At 53.1% G+C, this 25,263-nt stretch overlaps 12 protein-coding genes across 12 annotated transcripts; 6 read left to right on the forward strand and 6 right to left on the reverse strand.

Moving 5' to 3' along the window:
• Positions 1-544: 544 nt before the first annotated feature.
• On the reverse strand, positions 545-2,955 carry nde1 (nuclear distribution protein NudE). Its single transcript, XM_025572498.1, has 2 exons — positions 2,530-2,955; positions 545-2,422 (listed from the first exon to the last, which is right to left on the reverse strand). The coding sequence occupies exons 1-2, from the start codon at positions 2,764-2,766 to the stop codon at positions 872-874; spliced, it is 1,788 nt and encodes a 595-aa protein (XP_025431851.1). The 5' UTR covers positions 2,767-2,955; the 3' UTR covers positions 545-871.
• Positions 2,956-3,818: 863 nt separating this feature from the next.
• Positions 3,819-4,988, reverse strand: BP01DRAFT_294968 (elongation of very long chain fatty acids protein; the record flags this gene model as incomplete). Its single annotated transcript, XM_025571794.1, has 4 exons — positions 3,819-4,123; positions 4,184-4,396; positions 4,452-4,521; positions 4,575-4,988. 4 exons carry the CDS (start codon positions 4,986-4,988, stop codon positions 3,819-3,821), a joined length of 1,002 nt encoding a protein of 333 aa, XP_025431852.1.
• Positions 4,989-5,882: 894 nt separating this feature from the next.
• BP01DRAFT_31326 (uncharacterized protein) lies at positions 5,883-6,602 on the forward strand. Its single transcript, XM_025572501.1, has one exon. It carries the CDS (start codon positions 6,029-6,031, stop codon positions 6,470-6,472), a length of 444 nt encoding a protein of 147 aa, XP_025431853.1. The 5' UTR covers positions 5,883-6,028; the 3' UTR covers positions 6,473-6,602.
• Positions 6,603-7,041: 439 nt separating this feature from the next.
• On the forward strand, positions 7,042-8,968 carry BP01DRAFT_356085 (cysteine hydrolase family protein). Its single transcript, XM_025574857.1, has 5 exons — positions 7,042-7,186; positions 7,425-7,555; positions 7,652-8,076; positions 8,145-8,276; positions 8,355-8,968. The coding sequence occupies exons 2-5, from the start codon at positions 7,449-7,451 to the stop codon at positions 8,855-8,857; spliced, it is 1,167 nt and encodes a 388-aa protein (XP_025431854.1). The 5' UTR covers positions 7,042-7,186; positions 7,425-7,448; the 3' UTR covers positions 8,858-8,968.
• Positions 8,969-9,252: 284 nt separating this feature from the next.
• On the reverse strand, positions 9,253-10,115 carry BP01DRAFT_339100 (TRAPP subunit TRS20). Its single transcript, XM_025573347.1, has 2 exons — positions 9,846-10,115; positions 9,253-9,659 (listed from the first exon to the last, which is right to left on the reverse strand). The coding sequence occupies exons 1-2, from the start codon at positions 10,034-10,036 to the stop codon at positions 9,266-9,268; spliced, it is 585 nt and encodes a 194-aa protein (XP_025431855.1). The 5' UTR covers positions 10,037-10,115; the 3' UTR covers positions 9,253-9,265.
• A 215-nt stretch (positions 10,116-10,330) lies between these two features.
• Positions 10,331-11,755, forward strand: BP01DRAFT_317682 (splicing regulator NSRP1-like domain-containing protein; the record flags this gene model as incomplete). Its single annotated transcript, XM_025572615.1, has 1 exon — positions 10,331-11,755. A coding segment is annotated over one exon (1,425 nt), but the record flags the coding sequence as incomplete, so codon positions are not given.
• Positions 11,756-11,820: 65 nt separating this feature from the next.
• On the reverse strand, positions 11,821-13,649 carry BP01DRAFT_339106 (Zn(2+) transporter ZRT3; the record flags this gene model as incomplete). The annotated part of the gene is made up of 3 exons (XM_025573348.1): positions 11,821-13,357; positions 13,410-13,540; positions 13,595-13,649. The coding sequence occupies 3 exons, from the start codon at positions 13,647-13,649 to the stop codon at positions 12,092-12,094; spliced, it is 1,452 nt and encodes a 483-aa protein (XP_025431857.1). The 3' UTR covers positions 11,821-12,091.
• A 3,058-nt stretch (positions 13,650-16,707) lies between these two features.
• Positions 16,708-17,140, forward strand: BP01DRAFT_365168 (uncharacterized protein; the record flags this gene model as incomplete). The annotated part of the gene is made up of 2 exons (XM_025576351.1): positions 16,708-17,050; positions 17,124-17,140. 2 exons carry the CDS (start codon positions 16,708-16,710, stop codon positions 17,138-17,140), a joined length of 360 nt encoding a protein of 119 aa, XP_025431858.1.
• A 277-nt stretch (positions 17,141-17,417) lies between these two features.
• On the reverse strand, positions 17,418-18,792 carry BP01DRAFT_422934 (uncharacterized protein; the record flags this gene model as incomplete). Its single annotated transcript, XM_025579598.1, has 5 exons — positions 18,744-18,792; positions 18,067-18,666; positions 17,773-17,892; positions 17,653-17,660; positions 17,418-17,445 (listed from the first exon to the last, which is right to left on the reverse strand). Exons 2-5 carry the CDS (start codon positions 18,403-18,405, stop codon positions 17,418-17,420), a joined length of 495 nt encoding a protein of 164 aa, XP_025431859.1. The 5' UTR covers positions 18,406-18,666; positions 18,744-18,792.
• Positions 18,793-18,981: 189 nt separating this feature from the next.
• On the forward strand, positions 18,982-20,272 carry BP01DRAFT_317687 (DNA/RNA non-specific endonuclease). The gene has a single exon (XM_025572616.1). It carries the CDS (start codon positions 19,093-19,095, stop codon positions 20,101-20,103), a length of 1,011 nt encoding a protein of 336 aa, XP_025431860.1. The 5' UTR covers positions 18,982-19,092; the 3' UTR covers positions 20,104-20,272.
• Positions 20,223-22,001, reverse strand: BP01DRAFT_415392 (putative RING finger domain protein). The gene is made up of 3 exons (XM_025579135.1): positions 21,122-22,001; positions 20,766-21,018; positions 20,223-20,689 (listed from the first exon to the last, which is right to left on the reverse strand). The coding sequence occupies exons 1-3, from the start codon at positions 21,710-21,712 to the stop codon at positions 20,373-20,375; spliced, it is 1,161 nt and encodes a 386-aa protein (XP_025431861.1). The 5' UTR covers positions 21,713-22,001; the 3' UTR covers positions 20,223-20,372.
• A 986-nt stretch (positions 22,002-22,987) lies between these two features.
• On the forward strand, positions 22,988-25,086 carry BP01DRAFT_31397 (Zn(II)2Cys6 transcription factor domain-containing protein). Its single transcript, XM_025572523.1, has 2 exons — positions 22,988-23,142; positions 23,225-25,086. Exons 1-2 carry the CDS (start codon positions 23,063-23,065, stop codon positions 24,711-24,713), a joined length of 1,569 nt encoding a protein of 522 aa, XP_025431862.1. The 5' UTR covers positions 22,988-23,062; the 3' UTR covers positions 24,714-25,086.
• The last annotated feature ends 177 nt before the right edge of the window (positions 25,087-25,263 follow it).

The raw sequence follows: 25,263 nt of genomic DNA on the forward strand, positions 1-25,263 counted from the left end.
CACGAGGTGTGGATCATTTGATACTAGTGGAGCAGACACAGGGAAAACAAAGGATTGTTGCGTGCGCGGTCCCACGACGAATAAGTCTCGAAAGAAATATATTTACTGTCTACTAGCCTTCCGGGGACACCCCTCCCACCACCCATCCCAATCCTTCTGTCCACTCGGCTCCAAGACCCCTGACGTTCATCGGGCTCATTGCCAATGGTCTCGCTAGACCTATACTCATGCACACCCAATCTACCAGGCACTACACTACACACTCAGATCCATCCGTCACTGGGTATTATTCTCTAACGCCAGAGGCAATTTACTCAACACACAGCGAGACAGATAGCAGTTAGCCAAAGAAACAAAGGGTGCTGAGTGACAGCTTGGACGCCGTGAGACAGAGCGCAAGGCTCCGCTCCGACAACAATCCTCAATCTATCCATCCGTCCGTCCATCAATGCGCCAGTTCAATCCTGTCACATTGTCCACCATCAACTGTACAGGCCGGGCCTCTTCGCCCCCGCAAACACAACACAGGGTACCGCCACGGCCGATCTTCTTGTAATAAGCCTGAACCATAGCCTCTATGAACCGGCCCAATCGATATCTTCCAGAAGAAGATAGTCTTCAGAAACACACGAGAGATTTCAACTCAAAAGCGTCACTTGCCAAGGGGGTAGTCGCACGGAAAGCGAGGAAGAGCACAAGCGGGGAATAGAAAAAAAAAAGGTGCAAACGAGGGAAAGAGTATTCTCAAATTGGGAATAAGTAGAAGTGGATCAACACCTGCGTAGCGGCCGTGAAATTCGTAAAGCCCCTTAGAATTGTCATTCGGGGATGAAAAGAAGAAAAAGGGTATTGAAAGAACTGAATAAGGAGCCTAGAAGGTTTCGCCAAGATCACCAATGTTGGTCTTCGGTTGGTAGCCGGTGCTAGTCCGGAAGCTCCGCGGTGGCGCCGGGATCCCGCTAGGCGTGCGCTTCTTGACCGTCTTCACCGTGCTAGGAGGGGTGTGGGTAGGTGAGGGAAAGCGTGCTTCACGAGCTTCGCTAATCTTGGCGCGCACTGACATTCGGAACGCCAGGTCCTCGTCTTCATCGATGTTGGACATGCCGTTCACCTGACCATTCTGTACCGACGGATTGCTGAGTGAGGACCGTGGGCGCCGACTTTCAGTAGTGGGATTGGTCGAGTAGTGCCCCAGGGGCGTCTTGGTTCGACTCTGTCGGCTTTCGGGACGCGCCGAATGAGTCGAAGGCGCAACACTGGGGTGGGTGCTCTGGCTAAATGAGCTGGAGTAGCTGGTCCTACTGCTAGGCCGACTGTCGCCCTGGGTCCGCGCGCCAAATGACGGTCGAGTGTTGTAAGATGATGCTGTATCGCCTTCACGCACCGACGAACTGAAGCTGCTGCCGCTGATCCGTTTACGGGCCGAATTCTGCCGCATAGTGATGGTCGAAGAGACTGGACTGTCACCCACGATAGACCCAGATCGCGAAGAGATACGAGAAGGCGAATCAGAAGGTGCGGGAAGCTTAGACTTGGCGGAGTGAACGCGCTCCTCCAACTGCTGCATCTTTCCAATCAGGCCGCGGATCTGGTACAGGGATCCAGACTTAGGCAGCGTGGTTGATCGGTCGTTGTTGATGCTGGCAGACGAGGTGGGGTCATTGGTGACGATGCCCCCAGGCTGGAACGCGCTCGCAAATGGTAGGGTCGTTGCATTGGGACGACTATTGTTGGAAGTGAAGGTCGAACCCCGTGACTTCTTCGGAGTCTTCTTCGAGTCATACATCGACCGAGAGCCTAGCTGAGCGCCACCACCTGCCTTCTTGAACGGGAATCCGGGGGTAGCGCTGGCAGTCTTGCGCATGCTAGTTTGAACACTGATTGACGCCTCGGACATGGGCGGCGAAGGAGGCGTGGCTGCCACGGTCATGAGAGCATTCTTGATCGGCGGTGTCTGGAACATCGGAGTAGACACTGCGGAGGCGCCCAGAGCACGGTCGAAAATCTCCGGGGTCTGCGGTGTCGATGGAGTACGGCAAATCAAAGAAGCAGGCTTTCTGCGACGGCCGCCATTCTGTTCGTGTCGAAGTTTCTCCGAGAGGATCTCAGCCTCAACTCTTTGTTCCGAAAGTTCGTCACGGAGACGTTGGTTTTCGATACGTAGGCTCTCACGCTCCATTTCTCCAATCTTAACCTCTTCTTCGAGTAGGACGCTGCGCTCGATCGCCATGTTGTACTTTTGCTCCAGATCCTCCAGGGATGAAGTGGTGTGGCGGGCCTGACGTTCGTAATCATCATTGGCAACTTCGATGTCGCGTAATTTCAGTTGCAGAGTGCGGTTCCCATCGCGCAATTTCGTGATTTCTTTCTGCAGCGTGTTCTGGGCCGCGCTGGCCTCCGACTTGGCCTGCTTGTATCTGGACTGCAAGGGGGTGGACGGTCAGTGCCGATGTTTGCCATCAATCCAAACTCGCCCACGAGGGAGTGCCGGAAAGGTAAGGAAAGAGCCAAAACTTTAAAGTTGCTCACCTTCCAGTCATCAATCTCGTATCTCAAGTTTTCCAGCCGTTCCTTCAGCTGCCGTTCTCGCTTCTCCGACGCCTCGATATCCTTTTCCAGCTCAGCCTCCAGTTCGCGACTGGAAGCCTGGAACTCCGACAGTTCGGCCTCCAGCTGTTCATATTGCGCTTTGTAGTACGCAAGCTGGTCCGACCTAGAGCCAGTGCCACTAGGCCGGGTGGCCGAAGAATCGTCGACGGATGGCATGGTTCCCGCACCAGCAGCTGAGGCCGGCGTAGGAGACGCACGTTCCAGGAGACCACGTCAAAAAGAAACCCAGGGCTGCAGGGGGGTTAATCACTCAACGGCGGAGAAGTTGGGTGACTGAAACCAAGTGGAAATGGAAGACGAGAGTCGAGAGCATGCAACGGGAGGGCGAAGGAAACCACCGTGCGTGAACTGGTGGTGCTGGTGGAGGGGCCGGGCGGTGTCGCAGATACTCTCGGGGGGGGGAGGAAAGGGAGAGATTGCGACTGGGTGTGGGAGGCGACGGAGGAGGGAAGGGTCAAAAGGAGGCAGAGACCAGAAGCGAGCTGAGAGTGTCGAGATATAAGACCAGCACTGGCCTCGTTGGATTGACTTACCTTAGGGAATTGGGATTCCCTCACAGAGGGAAAAATGGGAAGGGGAGGAGAGATGGGAAGTGGGGTCAAGAAGAAAGATGAGGAAGGGGATGTTGGGTAGTTTAAGATGAGTGATGCTATCCAGAGCCGGAACGGGGCGCCAGATTGATGATTCCGTCCACGGGACAACAACAGCAATATCTGCCAATCTGGTCGGTAGTGACGGGTAACTTACGGGGCGGTGTCGCCAACTAAACCGGGTCCGGACTAGTCCCGGTGACGTCGTGGCCTGAGAGGCTGACAGAGCTGGAGGGTATATCCTGGTCGTTTGGTGGTTGTTTTGGTTTGCTTGTTTGTTGTGATTGTCACCAGTTTAATTTACCATTCGCAAGATTGTGAAGCAAGGTCTTACTCAATAATCATAAGTTGGTATTAATAAAGGATATAATGTCATCCTGGCTTATTGCTGAAAGGACAAAAATGGTATCACTTTTATCTAAGAATAAGTTACTGGCAATGCCGCATGCGGAGTCGCCTCAATCAGAAGACGCATTGTTGATCATGTGAACGTCACCACATTTGTTTCCAGAAAAGAACCAGTCGGTGCTAATAATGCTAGAAAGACCTTCTACATGCCTAACGTCTCTTCTGCCACCCAGTACCTTCGCTGCTCCACGGCAGCTTGGTCCGCATCACTTAGTACACTGTCCGTGCTCGGGCACCGTTACCAGGAAATCCCGTCTCGATTCGGCTATCGTGCCCACTGGACATAGCAGCCACAACCAGATGGGGCTCCGAAATTGGTGCCTGGGAGATATGTCGTACAGCTATGCGGGCACTAGGCCCTTTGCCGTCTTTCCGATATGTATCCAGATAGAATAACACAAACAACACCAGGTACGAGCTGATCACAACGTCTCCGGTGGCCGTTGCCAGCACTGCCCCGACACATGAGCCGTACTGAGGGAAATATACAAAGAAAGAACCGTAGGAGATGAAGCCTAGGCGACCATGTTAATCAGCTCAATTGCCCTGCCTGAACTGCACGGAGGGACACGAACCCAACGCAATCACGAATTGAAGGATCTGGCCTCGAGTCACCCATGCTTTCCACCAAATGCGGATACCTCGCGCAGCCTGGAAATAGTACCAATACATGACAATATGGACAGCCAGGTTCAGGGTAATTACAACCCAGGAGATAGCCGTAGTTCCGATCAACTGAGTATAGCATAGGAAGACGGTTGCGCCGTGATGGTAGCAATGAAGGAAAGCTGACAGGGCCAGGTCAGAGAAGATGCCTATCCATGTCGAAGTCACTCTACTCACTGAGAGGCTTCTTCATCAAAACCAAGTAGACCGTGTCCAAGAGCTCGAAGTATTTAATCAGGTAATTCATCTGTCTCAACGCATCAATGTAACGGTCCGATCATTACCGAAGGACTGGCATACATAGTACAGTACAACCATGGGCTGGGTCCAACCACCCTCAAGATTGCAAATGGCACAGCGCAGTCCACTCTCCGCAATTGTTGGCACTATCTGTTCCAGAAAAAGCGCCAGAAGGATGGCACTGATGATACTGAGGAAGAGGTTGTGGATCAAAAAAAGCCTTTTCAATTGCAGTGGGTCTCGTTGGCTCATAAGGGCTCGTCCTCCCAGGACAACTGTATAGTATAGAACAAGGATGGCGGAGGTCTCCTTCAGTGAAGATAAAGGTGTCTGACCTTCAACGAACCGGAAGCTGTTGGCTGAGTAGCCCACGACAGCCTCAAAGGCGCTGTCGAATATGGGCCACAGATCAAAGCCATAAGGACGTTCGAGTGAAGCAATGGACAAGCCATGAATGAAGGAGGTCGGATTCATACCTGCTGGTTGATGAGGAATCGCCTCAGCTGAAGCTGGACGAAGGGAGCGGCATGAGAGTACTGGTGAGCAGACGCAAACTAGACCAAAGGATGGAGCTTCCTGGAGAGAATCTAATTCAATAGTGAACGTGTAGACTATGATTGAGGCATGGATGCTGGCTCGACTGTTGTGCAACGGGCAAATAATCCGAGAGGGCGTGCGGTGGTTGCGACTGGAGGTTCATGTGACTTGAATGCCTTCCCAAATGAGGATTTTCTGGCCGGATCCATCTTGCCCAAAGTCGAGCTGCAGAGATTCCTCAGTGGCCGGCAGCTTCGGAGCCTACTTTGTTGACGTTATTATGTTTGTGTTCAGCTTTGACTTTGAAAGGTGGCTCAATCACAGCAGTTTCCAGCATCAGAAGCATTATTCAGGATCCTTGCAGTGCTCCAACTGATAAGAAGATCGCGATATTCGAAGCGATGACTGAGCTTGAACAGAAGGCGCAATCATCGAGTTCATTCGACGGCGAAGTACAAAGCGATATGTAAGCCTCCTCAGCATGTCTTCTGTTATGGAAAAATAGTAACACTCCTTTGAATTGATAGAATTGGCATCATCACAAGCTATTGTAGCTCTCGCCCTCGCCCTCACCCTTACATTCTGCCAGTCCCCAAGCACTTGTTTCTTCCAGACCAATCATTCTTTTCCTGCACTAGCTTCCTTACACCGTTCCTCTTTTTACCTCTGGCACGTCTGCTTTGACACGCTTCAATACTCCGCAAGCTCTGAGATCAGCATGCCGGAGCTTACCGATGACGAAGCCAATTGTCGCAGGGATAACGGGGAAAAAGGCTCACTCCTTCTTCCAAGACCCTCACCCGTATGCTACCTGAAGATGTGAAAATCAATTGAGTGTTTGATGTTAACGATGACAATCGGTTTGAAGTAGAGGAGACTGTTGAACTTCTGGAAGTGGTCCATCCACTGGAGCCGGTGAACGCTGACATCTTGACAATCGATAAAAAAGATTGCGAGGTTTATGTCGAGGATGGCTCATGCTTCGCGAGTGCTTGCCTGTTGTATCGTCGTGGAGTAGAGGGTTTTCCTTGTGCTCAATGCTCAATATCAGGCCCTTTTCGCCGCTGCGTCATCTTGCACCATCACTTGGAGGACGTGTATTGTTTGCTGCTGCCTGTGCGAGTGGTATCGTGGATGGCATGGAAAAGAAAACTGTTGCTATCAAAAGGCCTTCTTATCTCGCAACGGCATCGGGTGGGATGGGGTTATCTCGAAGTGAGTGTCGGTCCGTCTTGGGTGTGGGACAGCTGACTGACACATCATCAGGGAGTTTGGAGGTTTGGCGGCCTGTGCGAAGCGATCAAAGCTACGGAATACGACTACCTTTGGTTCATTCGCGACGACCTAAGTCCGAACAACCTCCCGCTTGCCATTTCATCTTTACCATGAGCTCAAGTTTGCTTATTTGCTATTCCCGATAGATCATTGTGCACCTTTGGCTGTGGCTAGGGCGCACTGGAATGATCTTTCTGTGTTAAAAGGAAACCGTGCTGACATCAAGAAGCACGGCCGGGCTGTCAGAGACCGAATTCAAGAGCTCATATATTCTGCAGTGCTGGGACATGAAGGCCCCACTGACAAGATTTCTGTGGCGAAGGAGAGCGATTGCTCCGGAGAGCAGAGGCACAAAAAAGACAAGGTTGTCCAATGTACTAAGCTTGAAAATAAGATGTTACGATCTCAGGGCTCTCTGCTTGGGTGATTGAACTTGGAGGAATTACACCCAAGGTTGAATGCCCAGAATAGAAGTTGACAATAATCTCTATGCAGGTTAGAGATAGTGTCCGATACAGTAGTTGACTTCTTTAGGCAGGATTTGACGTAGGATTGCTCAACCGTAGGCTGACTGACTGCTGTACAGTAACTAAAGTAACTGTCGGTAGAAACATGGGGTGGAGACAAGTCAGCTGGAGTCATGTGACCGGACGTGGACACACACAAACATACACACACTTCCTTCGTCCGGGGTGGTTTCACCTCACTCCGTCTCTTCCTATGGAGCCAGCCGTGCTCTTAAACACAAGGCTCAGCCTGTTGATACCATCTAAGCAAAAAGCCTAAATCCATTCCCCGATCTTGAGAAACTTGTTTTTCGGGATAAGCGCAAATCCCCCACGTGTGACCCCCAGATCCGAGTATGTTTCCCCGCCCCAAACATGAACCTCCTCCCTCATATTACCCCCCCTCTGGTGACACTATATCCACGCACAAAAACACCTTCATTGTGGGGACTTTTCTTCCACGCACTCGCTTCGGTCGACAACGCCGGATAGATCAGAGAGTTCTTCTCATCGTGCCCGAACATACCTTCATGTCATTTCTTCTATGACGCCATATGAGTGCTCGGACATCGATACTGATGGGCCATGCCAGACATCCACCGCCTCACCTGTCGTCATGGCAGACCCCACGGATCTGAACCTGGACGCGCCGAGCGACCTTCAAGATATCCCGGAGATGTCAATGCAATTGCTCCCGCCCCCCGAAGGGACATATCCCGACAAGTAAGTACACCATCCATTATTGTCTACACTCTCTGCCCTTTCCCCTCGAGCCCGCGGATTTGTTGCTCACGCTGGTGCCCGCCCGCCTCCACCTAGAGCGACATTGCTGGCAGCCGTGTCGGCCCACGGTAAAGCACATGGGTACAATATCGTAGTCAAGTCGTCGAGCACACCGACGGAAAAGAAACCGGGGCGGACTGCCAAGGTCTGGCTACGCTGTGATCGCGGCGGCCACTACCGTCCGCGGAACGGGCTCACGGAGGAGACCAGGAAGCGACGGCGAACGTCGCGGCTCATGGATTGCCCGTTTATGCTAGTTGCAGCGGGGACTCCTGGCATTTGGACGCTGACGGTGCTGAACCCCACGCACAACCACGGCCCGATTGTTGAGAAGCCCCGACAGGTCCCTCACCATAAGGTCCGCAAGGGTCAGATCGCGGCGGCGCCGTACGATTGGCCACACGATGCCACCTTGACCCCCTATACAACCGCGTTAGTAATTATCGACATGCAAAAGGACTGTGCGTATTTCCCCCCTTGTTGGTGGGTCTTTTCTGGGGGAAGGGGAACTAATCTCCATGCTGCGCAGTCTGTTCGCCGGGTGGATACATGGAATACCAGGGCTATGATATCTCAGCCAACCAGGCGCTAATTCCAAAACTGCAACATCTGCTGAATGCGTTCCGTGCGGCAGGGTTTCCCATTTACCACACCCGTGAAGGTAGGGCTACTACAAACGAACCAGCCCGCTCATCATCCCTGTCAAATCATCCTCTTGTCACTGACAGTTGGGAAACAGGCCATCGTCCCGATTTGTCAACGCTGTCGAGCAGAGAGACCTTCCGGTCTCGGAATAATGCCTCGGGGCTGGGGATCGGATCCCCCGGCCCGCTGGGCCGTCTCTTGATTCGCGGCGAGGTAGGCCATGACACGGTGGACGAATTGTACCCGATTCCCGGGGAGCCAGTGATCGACAAGCCGGGGAAGGGGGCGTTTGCCCATACGGACTTCGAGCTCATTCTCCGCAACCGTGGAATCAAGAACCTGGTGATTGCCGGTGTGACGACCGACGTGTGTGTGGCGACGACGATGCGCGAGGCCAACGACCGGGGCTTTGACTGTGTGGTGCTGGAGGATGGCACAGCGGCCAGCGAGCCCTCGCTTCACGTGAGTACGATCGAGTCGGTCAAGATGGAGGGGGGGATCTTCGGCGCTGTCGCCAAGCTGGAGGATGTTGTGCATGCGGTGGAGAACTTCAAGGCTGTGACTGTGAAGAAGCTGGCTCCACAGATGGCTTTATAGCTTAGTTTGCTTTGGGAGCTGGGTTTTTGGATTAGTGACGTTGCGTTGCTTAGTTGGGATTAGAGGAGTTGAGCGAACATTCTGACAGTATGATTGATAGCAAATAACGACGAATACGACCATGATTTATGATGGAAAGGTGACACTTAACAATGAAATACATGACCGAAGAGATGAAGTCTGAAGAATTTAGGAGAATATATACATGTCAGCAAGCAGCCTTGGTATCATCAAGCATCGAGAAAGAAGAATGAACCGAACGCCAGCACCCGCACGCAGCACACGCCAAGCATGTATACTAGTATACAAACGAGGCAGCCCCCCCGCCAGATCAAAGCATCCACCCCCCTTCCCCACTATCTACGCCACCCTCTCCCCACTCACCACTCCCCCCCCCAAAGATAAGATCTACAACCACTTTCTCCCCGCAGCCGTAACCCTTGACCGAAACACCGCACTCCGAATCTCCATCCCCTGCCGATAAAACGGACTCATGACCGTCTTCACGTAATTCTCATACACCTCCGTCATGAACTGGCGCACCGCCTCTTCCGTCTGCGGGCTGGTGGGATTCGCCGCGATGGAGCTGGCCGACGCGCGCGACGACCCGAGCGCCGAGGCCGAGAACGAGCCGCCGAGGATACTTCCGGATGAGCCGCCGCCTCCGCCGGCGCCGGTGGCTGAGCCGGTGTTGGGTAGTTGGGGCGGTTGGTGCAGTAAAAGGAACCGCGCGCCGGAGGGGGTTAGGAAGGCGGAGATGTAGGCTGAGGCGGGAGGGTAGGTGTCGATATGTTTGAGGTACCTTTTAGCCATCCCATGGGGATGGGGGAGTTAGTTCTGATTGAGCTGAGGATCGGGTTGGGGTTGACGGGGGCTATTAAGGGAGGAGTAAGAGGGGGGGGGGGGGCGCGCGGGCGGGACAAGATGCGGGCAGGGGCACGAAGGAGAGACAGGGCATGACAGGGCAGGGTAGAGCAGGGCAGCATACATATTCCCATTCATCCACTGCGCCTCCTCGACAATATCCAAGCTCGAATGGATGATGAATTGGTTCATGTACTGAGCTGTATCCGGAAAGCGGAAGCGGGCGATGCCATCGCCACCAGATTTGGAGGTGCCGAAGGCGATATTGAAAAGGGGGACGTCGGTCGGGGAGAGGATGGTAAAGTAGTAGGACATTTTGCTGCTTGCATATCCCGAAATCCCAAGTGAGTGGAGGGAGTTGCGGACGTTTCAGTGTTTTGGATAGTGGCTCGATTCCGCGGAAGGTTAGTAGACGGAGAGACTCCCGGTAACGAAAGTTGGCGGAGCTGTCACGTGGTGATAAGACGGGCGGGTCCCCCGAGAAAACACGTGACGGGGCATCATCGCTCGATTCCCTCTAGTTAACCTATCATTTTCATCTTCATTTTACTTTACTTCTGCTTTGCCTTGACCCTACATATCCTAATTGAGACACAAAAGACAGACGCAATGCCACCCTTCGGCATCAACCTCGCCAACAAATCCAAAGCCACAGGCGCCGCCGGCCCCACGCGCCCCCCAGGGACGCAACCCACCAACAAACGCAAGAAACCCATCTTCGCCGACTCCGACTCCGAAGACGACACCAACCTCTCCAAATCCCACTCAGGCAGCACCCAAGATAACATCACCGAGATCACGACCCTCGGCGGACTAGACGATGACCCCACGACGTCCCCTTCCCCCGCCAAAACCAACCCACCCCCCGCGAAACGCAGACCCATACCACTCAGCGCGGACACCAAACCCCCCGCCACCGTCAAACCCCTCTCCAAAACCTCCATCTTCGCCAACGACTCCGACTCCGAGTCTACTCCCCCCCAAGAAACAACCACATACGGCTTAAACCCCCCTTCCAAAACCAAGCAGCAGCCGCGCAATGACCAGAAAGAATACACCAACCTCTCCGCCCTGCACAGCAGCCGCCAACACCAAACGAGCGCCCAATCCCTCGACCCCTCCATCTACTCCTACGACAGCATCTACGACACCCTGCACGCCAAACCCGCCCCGAAACCCGCGGCGTCCTCTTCGAATGATCCCGCAGCCCCGGAAGTCCCGAAATACATGACCGCTCTGCTCCGCAGCGCGGAGATCCGGAAACGGGATCAGCTGCGCGCGCGCGACCGGCAGCTGGCGAAGGAGCGCGAGGCTGAGGGCGAGGAGTTTGCCGATAAGGAGAAGTTCGTGACGGCGGCGTATAAGGCGCAGCAGGCGGAGTTAAGGCGGATTGAGGAGGAGGAGAAGGCGCGGGAGGCGAAGGAGGAGGAGGAGCGACGCAAGAATGGGGGGAAGGGAATGGTGGGGTTCTATCGGGAGATGTTGGCGCGCGGGGAGGAGCAGCATGCGGCTGTGGTGAAGGCGGCGGAGGAGGCGGCGGCGGCGGCGAAGCAGAAGCCACAGGGCGATGGTGGTGTGGAGGCAGACGCCGGGGAGGGTGAGGTTCCAGGGAAGACGGAGAAGTCTGAGGCGCAGTTGGCGGCCGAGTTGAATGCGAAGGGTGCGCATATTGCAGTCAATGATGATGGACAGGTGGTTGATAAGCGGCAGTTGTTGTCCGCGGGGTTGAATGTCGCGCCGAAGCCCAAGCAGCCCCCGCCGTCTGCTAGTGCGGCGGGCGCCAGGGCGGGAGGCTTGGCCTCGTCGGCGTCGAGGTTCGGGGCGAATAGAGGCGCGGATCGCGGTGCGCAGCGCGCCAGACAGACGGAGATGATCGCGGCGCAGTTGGAGGAGCGCGCGCGACAGGAGCAGGAGGCCGAGGCGGCGCGCCAAAAAGAGATCGCCGAACGCAGTCGGAGCCAGAAGACTCAGGGCGATGTCTCAAGTGCGCGCGAGAGATACCTGGCCAGAAAGAAGGAACGGGAGGCAGCGGCCGCCGCCAAATCCTCCTAGCATACTATCGTACTATATATGGTGCGTGTTGACGGCTTTGTACGATACAATGAGAAAAGAATTGTGAATTTACTGGTATAGTTATATATATCTTGTTCGGATGAGCGAACGGAAGCAAACAAGCAAGCAATTCATCAAGGCATCCCGGAGCCTGATATCGTCACGTCGTTGCGAATCAAAAGAAGCCAAACGCCGCTGAAAAATGCTATCTCTGAGTTGATCTTGAATAGAATAAAAATGGAACAGGAAGAATGCAAGTCGCTTTTTCCGTCTGATCATGACTGCGAATTCCAACGCCGACCGACCGCGGACGAGAAATCATGCTGTGAGCGCAAAGCTCAGACCCATCAGAACCATGCCTCCAATAGCGAACCCGGTGCACATCCCGTGATGATGCGTCAGGGTCAACCCCTCGCTGAATAGTTGCAAAGCCACCGAGGTCATGACACCGGCGGTGGCGGCAAACATGCCCCCATAGACTCCCCAGGACGGGCCGGCCGCATCGTCCCCGTTGGCTCGGCGGGCGGCCCAAATCCACAGGGCGGCGAGGCCCGCGCCAGCCGGTTGGCTGATGCCACCCAGCAGACTGGACCAGAACATGGCCCAGCCGCGCGAGTGCAGGGCCAGATAGAGGGGCAACGCCATCGCGAAGCCCTCGCTGATGTTGTGGATGAAGAGTGCCAGGAAGACGGTCAGTCCGAGGGTCGGGCTGGCATGGTTCGTCGCATACGTGATGAAGCCCTCGGGCAACTTGTGCAGGGCGATAGCGACGGACGTCTGCAAGCCAATTAACAAAAATGCGTTTTGCGGGACGTGGTGGTGGTGGGGTTGTTGTGCGCCGGTTGTTGATACTGGGGGTTTGTGCGGAGAGTCCTCTAATGGCTGGCACTGGTCGTCCAGCAAGCCCGTGTGCGACGAGGAGGAACTGGCCTCGTGGTGGTGCGGGTGGTGCGGGTCGTGCAAGTGAGGTAGACCTGACTCCAGATCGGTGGGTTGAGTTGAACCCACGTGAACGCTGAGACTTCGGGCCTGCTGGAGGTGTGGACGCACAAGGTCCTCGCCCACATCCGAAACTTCGGGGGTCGTTACAAGTGTCTTGGTGCATTCATGCCCGCAGGCTTGCGAAAACCCAAAACATGGTCCATTTTCATCACATTGTGCTTTGACACCTACCATACGGCTGAAGCGCCGCGTCAAACGATCCCGCAACGATTCCCGCCGTTGGAGAGCTGCTTGAGTGCGCGGGTTCGCATCGGGAAGAGTAATGGTCGCCGGGGACGATTTAAAGGATCGTGACAGAAGGGGAGTGCGCTCGTTCCAGGTATGCGACTCATCAGGATGTTCATGGTGGTGTTCATTGTGCTCATGGTCGTGAGTGGATTTGGGATGCGGTTCGTGGGTGTGATCGCAACCGACGACGTGAGAGGGGATATACCGGTGCAGCAATGCAGAGGCGAACCGAATGACAACGACACCGGCGAGGAAGAGTCCGATGAGCACATAAGCAGAACTAGACGGGGACCAGCCGGCGCGTATGAGGTAACTGTGAGATGTCGGAAGCATGCTGTAGAGAGAAGTGAAAAGCTGAGACCATGAGTCGACGAAGCAACAGAAAGGGGACGGTGGGCGGCAATACCATGACACCTGCACTTAGGCACAGTGATGCTGATAAGAATGCATTGTTATGGACTATTTGAAAGTCCTTCCGGCGCGAAAGGTGTCGCAACAGAATGTCCACGCAGATAACAGACGAACCCAGGACGCAAGCTAGAGGCAATCAGCTTTCGAAGGGAAATTTTCCCGCTTGGTGGTGGAACTTACCCGCGCCAGAAACGGCACTCATGACCCAGCCCCGGAGGTCATTGCTCGAAGCCATGATGCGCGGGGTGGGAGGAAGAGAGGGAAGACTGGGAGATCGACAGGGAGATGGAGACTAGAGTGGAGGAAAACGAGGGGGAAAAACCCAAGAAAAGGACCCGGGTGGAAAATCGGATGGTAAAGGATGGGAGGGAGTGGGATGCGGAGGGCGGAATGATTTGGCTAAATAAAGGATGATATCATGTCACGCGCTGGCCCGATTAGATAAGGTCTGGGGACCTTGGAAGCCCTAGTTGCGACTAGTTACCTGCCAGCCCCTTTGCAATGCAGCTCAATTGCTTCGAGCGCTACTAATTTTAGGATTCAAGAGCACAGGTTGGTCCTAGCATAATCTTTTTGAAAGCTTCACAGCAGCGCAAGAACAATCTAAAGGAAGATCTCACAATATCAACACGACATTCCCTCATAGGTCAGTAAGTCCTAAGTGGTCTGCGACATCCGCATATCCGGAGCATGTCTGGCACCATACTCGAAACACATTGTGTTAATAGAGCTAAAACTCCGAGTATCTTGGAGGGCAATCTTTCCCTTTGCGAATGCCATTAGCACCTTCTAGTTCGTCGGAGCCGCTCTGCGATAATCCCGCTCTTGTTAGTGAAGTTCGTGATGAAGGAAAAGTGTAGGACGGAAAAGAAGGAGACGATACTCCTAAGGCTCTAGTATAAGAAGCCTTGTAATCAAATGGCCTCTCTGCTTAGCACGAAGAATGAATCTGGAGGAAAGGGTTATACTGCACAAGCAATAGCCAGCGGCGATGGCGCAAACGTAGGCGCAACAGCTTCTGCATCCAGAGCTCTGAAGGTCTCGATACTTATGCAACAGTCTGATCGTGATTCGCTGAAGATCTCGAGTACTGCTGATATGGACTACCGTGTCACTCGGTAAGACATTCAATCAGCGAGATACATCCGCGTCAATCAACTTGGTGTACCCATTGCCGATGACCAGCCAGAACGCTAAGTGGGGATGAGATGGATGCCTCGATGCCGGAATCAGGTATCGATGTTGGTTGGAAGACAGCTTGTCGATTTCGTCACGTATGTGCTGAAATCTTTGCAATTGGAAGCTCATGAACGCATTCAGAGCATTGTCTAAATATTGCCAAGGTGTTGACAAGTGTGATCAACCCACTAGACCGCTCTTTGATCTGTTGAAGCATGGTGTGATCACCGTCACCTCGAAGCTGGTTTGTGCTTGGTATGCTTGCCAAGCGGCCGACTTGAATTGACAGTGACAGCGAGCAGATACTATACACTCTGGCTGCTACAGTACGTTCAAGGCCCTCAAGAGCTTCATGTTGAGCGTGATGACTGACGCCCTCGGCTTGCATATGGCGTAGACCACATCGATCTATGGTGAAAGTTGGTTATCGCCTAGATTGTTGAGACAGGCTCAGCTAATATCGTCAGCAGCTCCCGATTGTTAAGCAAGTATCGGAAAAGTAAATTGGAGTAAGATCGAGCTAATGACAAGGTTACCAAAATATCGAGAAATAAAAGGAGAAAAGGAGATGAAGGTCCTTCAAGACTAGGAGAACAATTTATCCGAAAAGGGCGAGCATTGAACACTGATTCCCAGTGCTGGACTCTCCGGTAGGGGAGCCAAGACCGCTGAAAGATTTCTCTAACGTTGTGTACTACCATTCAAAAGTGCATTTGTGATGTCACCCCTGCAGCGAGTTTCACCTATTGTCTAATGATAATACCAAAGTGTAGCATGAGATTGAACCGAGAACAAGATATGCTATAGCATTGAGTGCATAAGTCGCATTCCAGGGGCATGTAGTGCGCGACCGTTGGGGTTGGCTTCTGACTGAGCCCATGGGCATCTTATCCTTCGAGATGACCTTCCAACATATGTGGTAACAATAACACGATGGGCAGGTTGATTTCGCCGACAAGAATGATCCTGCTAATGACCTGTTTGTAATGTTTCACTAGTATGAATTCAAAGAAAAGTTTGTTGATCAAAGCTCACATCATTTAGTGGCACAGCTTCAGAGGGACAAAGCGCTTTCTCTAGTACTCATTGTGAGCCAGTAAGTCCTCCAAGTATTCAAAGTGTCTGTTTCCGTATCTGGACTTCGGTAAGAGTCCCCTTGGGTAATTGGTCTGTCTCAGTGCATGTTCGGATATTTCGAGGTACTCCTTAGCAAGGCTTCTATGCAAATGGAGGTCACATGTTAGCGCTCTATCAACATGGGTATCTGCTACTCGAAATGGCACCGTGTATTCTTATAGCCGCGTCTTTGATGTTTCACACTTGACATCACTACATGTACCCAAGTAAGCGGGCTGAATAGCACATGTGACGTATCTCGAGTGGCGATTGATTGATCTGGAGAGTGTCGTTGACTTTGTGCCTAATCTCCAATTCGTCCTCCAACCTGATTGCGATGAGCTTCATGTACGCAGGTGAGAGGATTCGGCGCTTATATCAACTTCAGCAGACGGAGAATAAAGATAACCACTCGCCGTCAAGTGACCCCAACGAGGCTGAAACCCATCAGATACCGGCTGCAAAGAGACACAAGCGTGGTACAGATGCGACAGTATCTGCTGCAATATCTGGGACATCCTCAATCACTCTGCCAACAAGAGAAGCGAAGTGGAGGCTGTGAGTGAAGAGACACGTACTAAGCCAAGCACTTGGCCACTCGGAGAACAGGACTACAACACTCAAGGCGTCATAATGAAGTTGAGAAGTTGTACAATGAATGAGGAGGTGAGGAGTTGAGGGCGAGCAAACAGAGACTGGCTGAGTGACGTAGGACAGGTCCGTCACATGATGACGAGATGGAAAAGTAAACAGAAGCTGCACCTCCGCAATTTCTCTCTTCGCAATAGCTACACAACAGATCTGTTCAGCTGAGGCTGAGTTTGCTCTATCAGACGCCTTTTCTTCTTGTTCACATCTTATAAAGCACCATCTATCCCACGACCGAGTAGAAGAAAGGGTCATCATCATCCTCCATTCTTCTCTGATAACCGAAGTGATTCGATCGAGGTACGCTCACAAACAGACCAAGCAAACAAGTCCAACTAAGATTTGCAATCATGTCTTCATCTGCTTTCCATATCAAAAGCCTTCTAATCCTCCTCATCTTCATAAGCTCCGCCATGTCTCTCACCCGCTATTCCAAGCCTGTGCCCCAAGGGGCAGTGGTGGCTGAGACCCGCGAGCAGCTCAACCAGATCACTTTTGAGAACCAATACACCGTTCTGTACGAAGAAGACGGCGGCTACATGCTGAAGCAGACCGAAGATGGAGCCGTCGTGGCTGTGGCTGGTGACGCTCTCTGCGCGGAACTTGATAAGGTCTTCACCAATCTCGACGCCACAGAGGAAGCTGAGAAGCTTCAGACAGAGCAGGGCGGTGGAATGTCCAATACTGGCGATGGTAAAGGTGAATCACGGCGATCAACGCATGACGTCCTGGGGAACTATAGGCTGAATGCTTGTGCTCATCGCAGATGCTTCAACTCAGTGATTTGTGTGACGTATAAAGATTGTCATATCTGTTCGTCCCGGAATAGATGTATTTGAGAGGCGAAGTGGTTGTCAGAGTGTGCTTGGTGGGGCGTGCTGGAAATGGGTGGATTAAGAGGAGTCTTAGGGAAGTGAAGAGAGATAGTTCTACTGTTGCTACGGGCTTCGCTGCACAGACTCATCATTATTGGGAGGCAGGATATTCGACAAGGCAGGTACAGTCTCTACAAGCAAATACTACTCTTTGATAGGGCTCAAAGATCTAAGTCATTGGCAATCTAGTCCAAACGAATATGCCTTCCTCTACTGTAAATGCAAAAGCAAGAAATTTGATGGTCAAATAGGCAGCACCTCTGGAACGAAGAGATTCATTAGGATGCATGTAGTGTGATTCAACCCCACATGTGCCAATTTGCTTTACATGTTTCGACCGGCGGTGGCAACTTGGCTAAGAAATTCTGACGCGAATTCTTGCCGGTCCTGGTCATCTCAGAATGATAGACGTGGGCTTACTGAGTCATCTGAAGAACAACATGTATAGCTTAGAGCTCTTCACGACAATTTTCGTTTCTTGCCCATGCGCTTCCATGTATAATCAGCATTCCTAGGAAGATCTTCAACGAGGCCACAGACCATCTCAAAAGTTTCCTCAGCCATGTATTTGGGACATTCATCGGCCAGACCAACGCTATAAATAGTCTCGCCATACTTGGAGTAAGGTGGGTCGAAAAATTCGTCGATGTTCACGAGGTGCTGATGCAGAACAAAAAAGGCTTGATAAGGTGTCATGACTCCCACCAGGATGGCTTTGCCGGCATATTCCCTGAACGTCGCGAGGAATCTCTCGAAGGTCCAAAACTCGAATGGTTCCATTTGACACGTGGTCCACCAAAGACAATTGGACACCTCAAGGCTAACACGACTCACAATATCCTTGACAGTAGGGATATATTCTTCGGGAAGTTGGGGCGGGGAGCGCTTAAATATTGGATCTTCGCGGAGGGCAGGTGAGGTATAAAGGCACAGCCAGGAGAAGATCACATCTGCCTGTTGTTTCCATTCCTCATAACCGCTATCATCAGGCTCAGGTCTTGGGGCAAAGGGATCGATGTAATCCTGCAAGTCCCATTCTGCTAGTGCTTCCTGAACCTGATCCAGCCATCGACTAAAGTTGCTATAGTCACGGAGTTGCTCGATAACAGGAAGCATCTGGCATTCCTGGTCTGGCTCGAGGAGTGATAACTCCAGAGGAGGCGGGAGGCTCATTGATGTTAGCAGGAGACCTTTTAACTTGGACAATTTGATCCAGCAGTTGGCCAGCTTTGACTTGAAGTTGAGATGGACCGCCAGAAAGCATGCTACTGGACTTTTATACAGCTATGCAATATCTGAGCCCTGCAATCCATGGTAATGACAACGCAGAACCAGTGTCAAAAATAGTGACATCGTGGGAAGAAGGCGAATATCGTTGTTTGCGATCATTGCTTGAAACACATTGCGTGTGAAGGTGGTGAAAGAGTGTGTCATCTGCAGGCTGCTGTCAGCCGACCTGATCCTGTAGAGCTTGTCCAATGGTCATTGTGTTCTTTGATGATTCAACTTACTGACCTTCCCTAAGAGAGTCGCTCCAGGGACAAAGTGAATGAATGAAAATAAAAAAAGCCATCACGATTCTTTGACTGCAATTCACTGCATTGTTGCTACAATTCCTTTTCTTTATACTCCGGATCATCCAATTGCTGCACTTTGATTGGTCTGCGGGTAGACGGCCCGGGGGCGGACCTGAGGCTTTGATCGCGACTCTTTTGGGAAATCCGATTTTTGTCCGCCTTTTTCGCCGTCTTTCGTCGGATTCTCAACTTCAAGTTCAGCCTCATCTCTTCCTCCACCCTCACTGCCTCCCTTCCCTCCCTCTTCTCTCCTCTCACTCTCCCCTCCATTCACCTGGTCGCCATGTCTAAGGCCACTTTTGCCGCCATTGCTGCGGCCAGTGCGGCTACTGGTGCCGGTATCACGGCTCTTTTCTACTCTTCCTCCGCTCCCCGACCCCAGCCGCAACAGCAACAGCAGCAACAAGTTCCTCCTCCTCCTCCCTCCCCCATCGCTGCTCCCTCTCCCTCCGCCATTCGACCGCCAGCTCCTCCCTCCCTCGCACCCAAGCCCACCGCCCCCGGTCTCGCTCCCGTCGACCCGACCGGCATCTACCAATATGGCTTCCCCGGCCCCGTGGCCGACACACTACTCTCCGCACCGCTCGCCGGTGCCTACGACCGCCGCACGCGCAACCCCTCCTGGGTGGCCGAGCACATCACCCCGCAGTCATTGACCATGAAGAATGCCGACCGCAAGAACAGCACCTTTTTCGAGGACACGACAATCCCTGCCGCCTTCCGCGCCAAGCTGTCCGATTACTTCCGGTCCGGCTACGACCGCGGCCACCAGGTGCCGGCGGCCGACTGCAAGTGGTCGCAGGACGCGATGGACGGCACCTTTGCCCTCAGCAACATGTGCCCCCAGGTCGGCGAGGGCTTCAACCGGGACTACTGGGCCCATTTTGAGGAGTTCTGCCGCGGGCTGACCAAGAAGTACCCCTCGGTGCGCGTGGTCACCGGCCCCCTCTACCTGCCGCAGCGCGAGGCCGATGGCAAGTGGCGCGTCTCGTACGAGGTCATCGGCAACCCGCCCAACGTGGCCGTGCCCACCCACTTCTACAAGGTTATCTTCGCCGAGGAGGGTCCCGCTGCCGCCGGCAAGGTCGCGCTCGGCGCCTTCGTGCTGCCCAACGCGCGCATCTCCAACGACAAGCGCTTGAGCGACTTCGAGGTGCCCCTCGAGGCTGTGGAGCGCGCGAGTGGCCTGGAGTTTGCCTCTAAGCTGGAGGCTGGCCGTCGTAAGCGTCTGTGCCAGGAGATCAAGTGCGAGATTGTCGTGCGCGAGTTCAACAACGCCTCGAAGCGGTCCTAGGTCGGTGCGTAGTCAGTACGGGTTGTGCTTCTGTTGAAGAGGAGGAAGGTATCAAAGAACGGCGCGCTTGGTCGTGTACTCTAGATGTATTTGGGCATTATATCAGCATTATTCCCTCGTCCGCGGTCTTTGTGTCGGACATGTATATGATTTTGGTTATCAACAGCAGTGTATCCAAGCTGGATAGATTCCACCTATGTATGCTCCCGATTCGTAATGTACAACCAACTAATTTGGCTTCTCGTTGGTCCATGCAACCATCCAGAAAATCAGCACTGAAACGCGACTCCGTTCTTCGTCGCTACGTTCCCACCCCGCCCGGCGAAGCCAGTTCCCTCAGAACTGACTTCGACCAACCCGGGCAAGATGCCCTCCTTGTCCTTCTTCTTCTTCTTCTTGTTCGCGCTAGCGGTGCCGTTCGTGTCAGGCGTCACATCCGTCTCGCAGACATAGCACAGGATCCGGCCGTGCAGCGCCGCCGTCTGCTCCTGTTCCTCCTTGGTGGCATGCGGGTCCGGCGCAGCATGGGGGATCATGAATTTGTTGACACAGGGTTGACAGATGACATGGCCGCAGGGCTTCGTTACTATCATGGAGTCTAGGTCAGGTACATATCCCAACCAGTAGAAGACAAAGGAAGGAAGAGAGCAGGGAGCACATACACATAGCCTTCAACCCATTCGTAAACGTCTTCTTACAACTAGGACACACCCTCGTGACCTCGCCGCCGGCACCCTTCTCCTCGGTGAAATGCACATCCACCAGCGCTTTCAGCGAGTATCCGTGCTTATTCGTTTCCGTTGAAGCCGGACAGATAGGCGTCAACTTGACGGCCTTATTGGCCGCGATTTCATTCGGGTCTGTCGAGGGGGTCAAACTGGGGACCCAGAACGAGGGCAGGGCGGATTTTGCATCCTAATGCGCAACCCAGACAAAACATGATTAGCAAGACCTTCAAACCCCCATTGGCAATACATCAAGTAAGCAGAAGGGAGATGGAATGGAAAATTGAACGAACCTTCTCCCTCCTCAACTCCTCCCTCAACCGCTCCTGCTCCTCCTTCGCAAACTTCATCACAACCTGCTCATCCAACTCAAAAACCTTCTTCTTTTTCGACACTACCTCCCCAACCCCACCCACGCTCTTCTCCCCCGCGCCACCACCACCCCGCTCCTCCTCCTCCTCATCATCATTGGCCTTCCGCTTATTATTATTGTTGTTATTACTCTTATGCTTCGTGCCACCTTCTAACCCCATACTCACCCTCTCAAACTCCGCCACCTCCCTTCCCTTCACCTCCTCCAGCGCCCGCGCCTCCTCCTCCACCAACCGCTTTCGCGCTTCCTCGCGCTGGCGCTCTAACCGCTTGATCTCCTGGCGCTGCGCGAGGAGATCGCTGATCGCGCACTCGCGGCAGAACAGGTCGCCCGCCGTGGCGCAGGCGACAACGGGCGCGCGCGCGGGCCGCAGACACAGGCGACAGGAGCCGAAGGGGAGGAAGGAGTCGCGGCCGATCACGCTGCGTTTGGTGCCCCAGGCCGAGCGCAGGAGGGAGCGCTCGTAGGCGGTGAAGTGCGGGAGGGAGGTGTTGCGTTTGGAGTGGGCCATCTTGATGTCCCGCTGGGAGGGATTGGGTTAGATGTGGGCGGTGTTGTGGTGTGGTTGTAGCTGGGGGGTGGTTGCTGTAGCGGTTGCGGGCATGCGGAGGATGGATGTGGGTTGGTTTTGATGGGCAGGTGGGATACGGCGATGGAATGAATGGGGGGTTCGTGAGTTGGTTATCAAGTATGTCGGTGTTGAGGGTACTGTTAGTCGAGTGAGCAAGCAAATTGATTGAGGAATGGCTGGGAGCTTCGACTCAGGTGAACTTGGAAAGCTACCTAAAGTAAGTATTGCGGAGAGAATGGTAAAGCTGTAGCGGACGAGACTGGGCGGCGCGGCGGCAGAAAAGTGCGCTTGGCATGGCGGTGATTATGTCACGCTGTCACATGCTGTGGGGACTGTCTGCATAACATCTACACAGTAACTTAACTAGTAGTAATTACATATAGAAAGTCCATGAAGAATTAGTCAGATACTGCCAAGTATTTTCATAGTTAGATATGAGCATTGCATTCCGAGTGTACGAGTGCTACCTAATTTGCAACAGGTTCAGCTTTGATTAAAGAAAGGGAATCTCTCGGTCACAGAACACCCGGGTTGGTTGAAAGAAAGCTACCATACAGTCAAGCCAGCCCAGTTTTCAACTTGACTAATGCATCATCATATACCGGTATACCGTAGCAAGTACTTTTGACTCCGATGACCAAGAACTACTACAATGGCTTAGTACGTAAATTTTGAAGTGCGTATCCTGTATGATCACAAAGCATAGGTAAAAGCCGGCGATTTCGAAATCCATTCCTACTGGCAGAGGGCTATGTTCGAGACAAGGAAGTAAAGAATAAAGTGTGAGAAGCATTTCCCTCCTCGTTCGAGAGGTATACGGTGAGGAAAGGGTAACCACACTCATTCATGAAGAAATGCATTGGCTGATGGGGAAGTTCTGCTGGCAGGATTGGACTCAACTATTCCTAATTAGGAGAGCGGGCGAGCCATCCATGATTGCAGGGGGAGTTTGGAGGGAGGAGTGAGTGCAAACCACCTACGGAGTACTTTCCACCTACTGTAACAAAGCGACTGAGAATCTTCTACTCTAGGCGGGAGAAGAACTGGTGTAATACAGTGTACCTTTCAGGATCAAATATTGGGGAAGTGATAGTGTAGTCGCGCCAAGGAAGAAGATCGCGTGATTTGCAATAGCATAGCAACCACATGCGATTCAATAACTACCTACAATGCCATTGCTTTCTCCACTTTAGATTTCAAGATTGTCTGCGGACGCGTCGGCCCGTCTTCCAGCCCCCTCCCCCCCAACCCCCCAAATGCCAAAGACTCAACCCACCTGCAACTTTCAACATGTCTGATTCCTCCATTGCCCCAGCCAAGCGACAAAGGGCCTACACGAAGAGATCGAAATCAGGGTGCCGAACCTGCCGGTAGGTTCGCCCGTTTTCTTTCGCATCTCATACCGTGGCCACTTCACAGAACTTACCACCGTGGATTCTTCGCCCTATCAAGCCTCCGTCGCATCAAATGCGACGAATTTCCAGGCGCATGTAAAAGGTGCACCTCCACCGGAAGGCAATGCGACGGATACGAGCTGTGTAAGGCTTCACACAAGCCCCTTTACTCGACAGTGGCCAGCACTCCCCGGTTCTCGGCACCCGGCATCCTAGCTGCGCTCACTCCTGAAGAACGACGTGGCTTCGGCTTCTTCCAGCAATGCACGGTTCCTACGCTAGCCGGTTTCTATGATTCGATTCTCTGGGAGCAACTGAGCTTACAGATCGGCCATGCGGAGCCGGCTGTCTGCCACGCCGCTATTGCGCTCAGCGCCGTGCACTGCTGCGTGCACGCGCGCAGAAGAGAAAGCGTGATTCCCAGGGCGAGAACCGAGAGTCGGCAGTGGCAGCAATTTGCCTTTGAGCAGCTAGGACGCTCGTTTCAGCAACTGCAAAAGCGACACAAATCTCAGGACCCACAGTTCACTGTCACCGTGCTTCTATGCTGTCTGCTTTTTGTGGCTTCGGAATTTACCCTGGGAAACTATGCCAATGCCTTCCGACACCTGCGAAGTGGCCTGAACATCCTTCGAGACCAGCAAACTAGAGTAGTAAGTCGGTCTGACGTTCCCCTGGAGCCGTCTCTGGTCCAGACCTTCATGCATCTGGACGCCCAGGCTGCCTGTTTTGGCTTTGACGGGCCAATCCTTGCCCAAGATGATGCAACCCTCGACGACCCTGGATTTTCCCTAGAGCAACGGAACAGTATCTATTGGACCGTTGCAGCACTCCGTCAGAATCTCGAGACGATAGCTGGTGCGGTGGTCCGATTCTGCCGATGGCAGACCACTAGGCCTTATGATGATACTGCCGCCAAGCGAATGAATCGCCTCCTCTGTTGTCTCACCCGATTCCTGCAGGTCATAACCAATATCGGCCACCGACCAGGCCGCGTACTCACCCAAAAAGAGCATCGAGGCCTGAAGCTCCTCACATTGGAGGCACACGCGCTCAGAAACGCGCTCCTAGCCATCCCGTTAAGCGCCGGACGCCTACAATTCCACGAATTCACCGATGATTTCGAGGTCATGCTGTCTCTCGTCACGGAAATTCAGCAGGGCGAGGAGAGCTCGCCAGAACATCTTCCCCAAATCAGTCTGGACATTGGTGTAATTCCACCTCTGTACAGCATCGCGCGACGTGCGGGGGATTCTGGGCAGCGTTGGCGGGCGATTCGGTTGCTACAGTCTTACCCGCATCAAGAAGGCCCATGGAATGCGAATGCGCTAGCCCAATTTTCCATTGAGTCAATGCCGACTGAGGAATGGTCTGTTGCGGAGGGTGTGGAAAATGCATTGGGGCACGTTGTAGCTGCTGCGGTTCAGAGACACAGCAGCATAGGCTCAACTTCATATGAGAGCTGTGTGACTAATACGCTTGATCAATGCTGTATACCTAGGCCGTTCGGTTCAAGGGAGTGCAGAAGCAATGATCAATTAATGTAGACGATGCGAGAGGGACTACATAATAAGGTGCATCGGTAGAACCTCGGGTGAACCCTGCAGCTCAGGTGCTGGCAGTCATACCGAAAGCGGCAATGGAAGCAGCTTTCAACCGAGTTGCGGGTGATGGATCTGCAACCCGTCGACTGAACTATGATCTTGCTTTCTGAGACGCTTTGTTCAGGTCGACAAGTATAATCTTCCCTCTATCAATGCAGCCGATCCCGCTCCAAGACCTGTCTTGATCTCTCTGGCACTGCCAGTCAGAGTCCTGCAATGAAGCCAATTTCTGCAAACAGTTGGGCTGGACAGCCGATTCAACGTTATGGTACTCGAAATGTTCGCATGGTGGATTCTTTTACTTTGCCTGTCCAGCTCTGTGGCCATCCTACGGCCAATATCTACGCGATTGCGGAATGGGCTGCAGATATGATCAAAGAGAATCAACGTCATGTGTAGTTGAAAAGATCAGGCTGTCAATTTTGTAGGTGTCTTGAAGACGAGATTCAACAATTAGTACACTACTTAGTCGAGTATGTTGGGTCTTTCTCCC

This window comes from Aspergillus saccharolyticus (assembly GCF_003184585.1).
Source record: "Aspergillus saccharolyticus JOP 1030-1 unplaced genomic scaffold BP01scaffold_12, whole genome shotgun sequence".
Lineage (NCBI taxonomy): Eukaryota > Fungi > Ascomycota > Eurotiomycetes > Eurotiales > Aspergillaceae > Aspergillus > Aspergillus saccharolyticus.

Excerpts from the sequence above, each read along its gene's own strand:
- nde1 (XM_025572498.1), bottom strand. The coding sequence starts at position 2,766 with ATGCCATCCGTCGACGATTCTTCGGCCACCCGGCCTAGTGGCACTGGC. Across the intron at positions 2,423-2,529 it reads ACGAGATTGATGACTGGAAG|TCCAGATACAAGCAGGCCAA; the intron begins GTGAGCAACTTT and ends ACCCCCTTGCAG.
- BP01DRAFT_31326 (XM_025572501.1), top strand. The coding sequence starts at position 6,029 with ATGCTTCGCGAGTGCTTGCCTGTTGTATCGTCGTGGAGTAGAGGGTTT.
- BP01DRAFT_356085 (XM_025574857.1), top strand. The coding sequence starts at position 7,449 with ATGGCAGACCCCACGGATCTGAACCTGGACGCGCCGAGCGACCTTCAA. Across the intron at positions 7,556-7,651 it reads GAAGGGACATATCCCGACAA|AGCGACATTGCTGGCAGCCG; the intron begins GTAAGTACACCA and ends GCCTCCACCTAG. Across the intron at positions 8,277-8,354 it reads CATTTACCACACCCGTGAAG|GCCATCGTCCCGATTTGTCA; the intron begins GTAGGGCTACTA and ends GTTGGGAAACAG.
- BP01DRAFT_339100 (XM_025573347.1), bottom strand. The coding sequence starts at position 10,036 with ATGTCCTACTACTTTACCATCCTCTCCCCGACCGACGTCCCCCTTTTC. Across the intron at positions 9,660-9,845 it reads CAGTGGATGAATGGGAATAT|GTACCTCAAACATATCGACA; the intron begins GTATGCTGCCCT and ends GATGGCTAAAAG.
- BP01DRAFT_317687 (XM_025572616.1), top strand. The coding sequence starts at position 19,093 with ATGTCTAAGGCCACTTTTGCCGCCATTGCTGCGGCCAGTGCGGCTACT.
- BP01DRAFT_415392 (XM_025579135.1), bottom strand. The coding sequence starts at position 21,712 with ATGGCCCACTCCAAACGCAACACCTCCCTCCCGCACTTCACCGCCTAC. Across the intron at positions 21,019-21,121 it reads AGGAGTTGAGGAGGGAGAAG|GATGCAAAATCCGCCCTGCC; the intron begins GTTCGTTCAATT and ends GTTGCGCATTAG. Across the intron at positions 20,690-20,765 it reads GAATGGGTTGAAGGCTATGT|TAACGAAGCCCTGCGGCCAT; the intron begins GTATGTGCTCCC and ends ACTCCATGATAG.
- BP01DRAFT_31397 (XM_025572523.1), top strand. The coding sequence starts at position 23,063 with ATGTCTGATTCCTCCATTGCCCCAGCCAAGCGACAAAGGGCCTACACG. Across the intron at positions 23,143-23,224 it reads TCAGGGTGCCGAACCTGCCG|CCTCCGTCGCATCAAATGCG; the intron begins GTAGGTTCGCCC and ends CGCCCTATCAAG.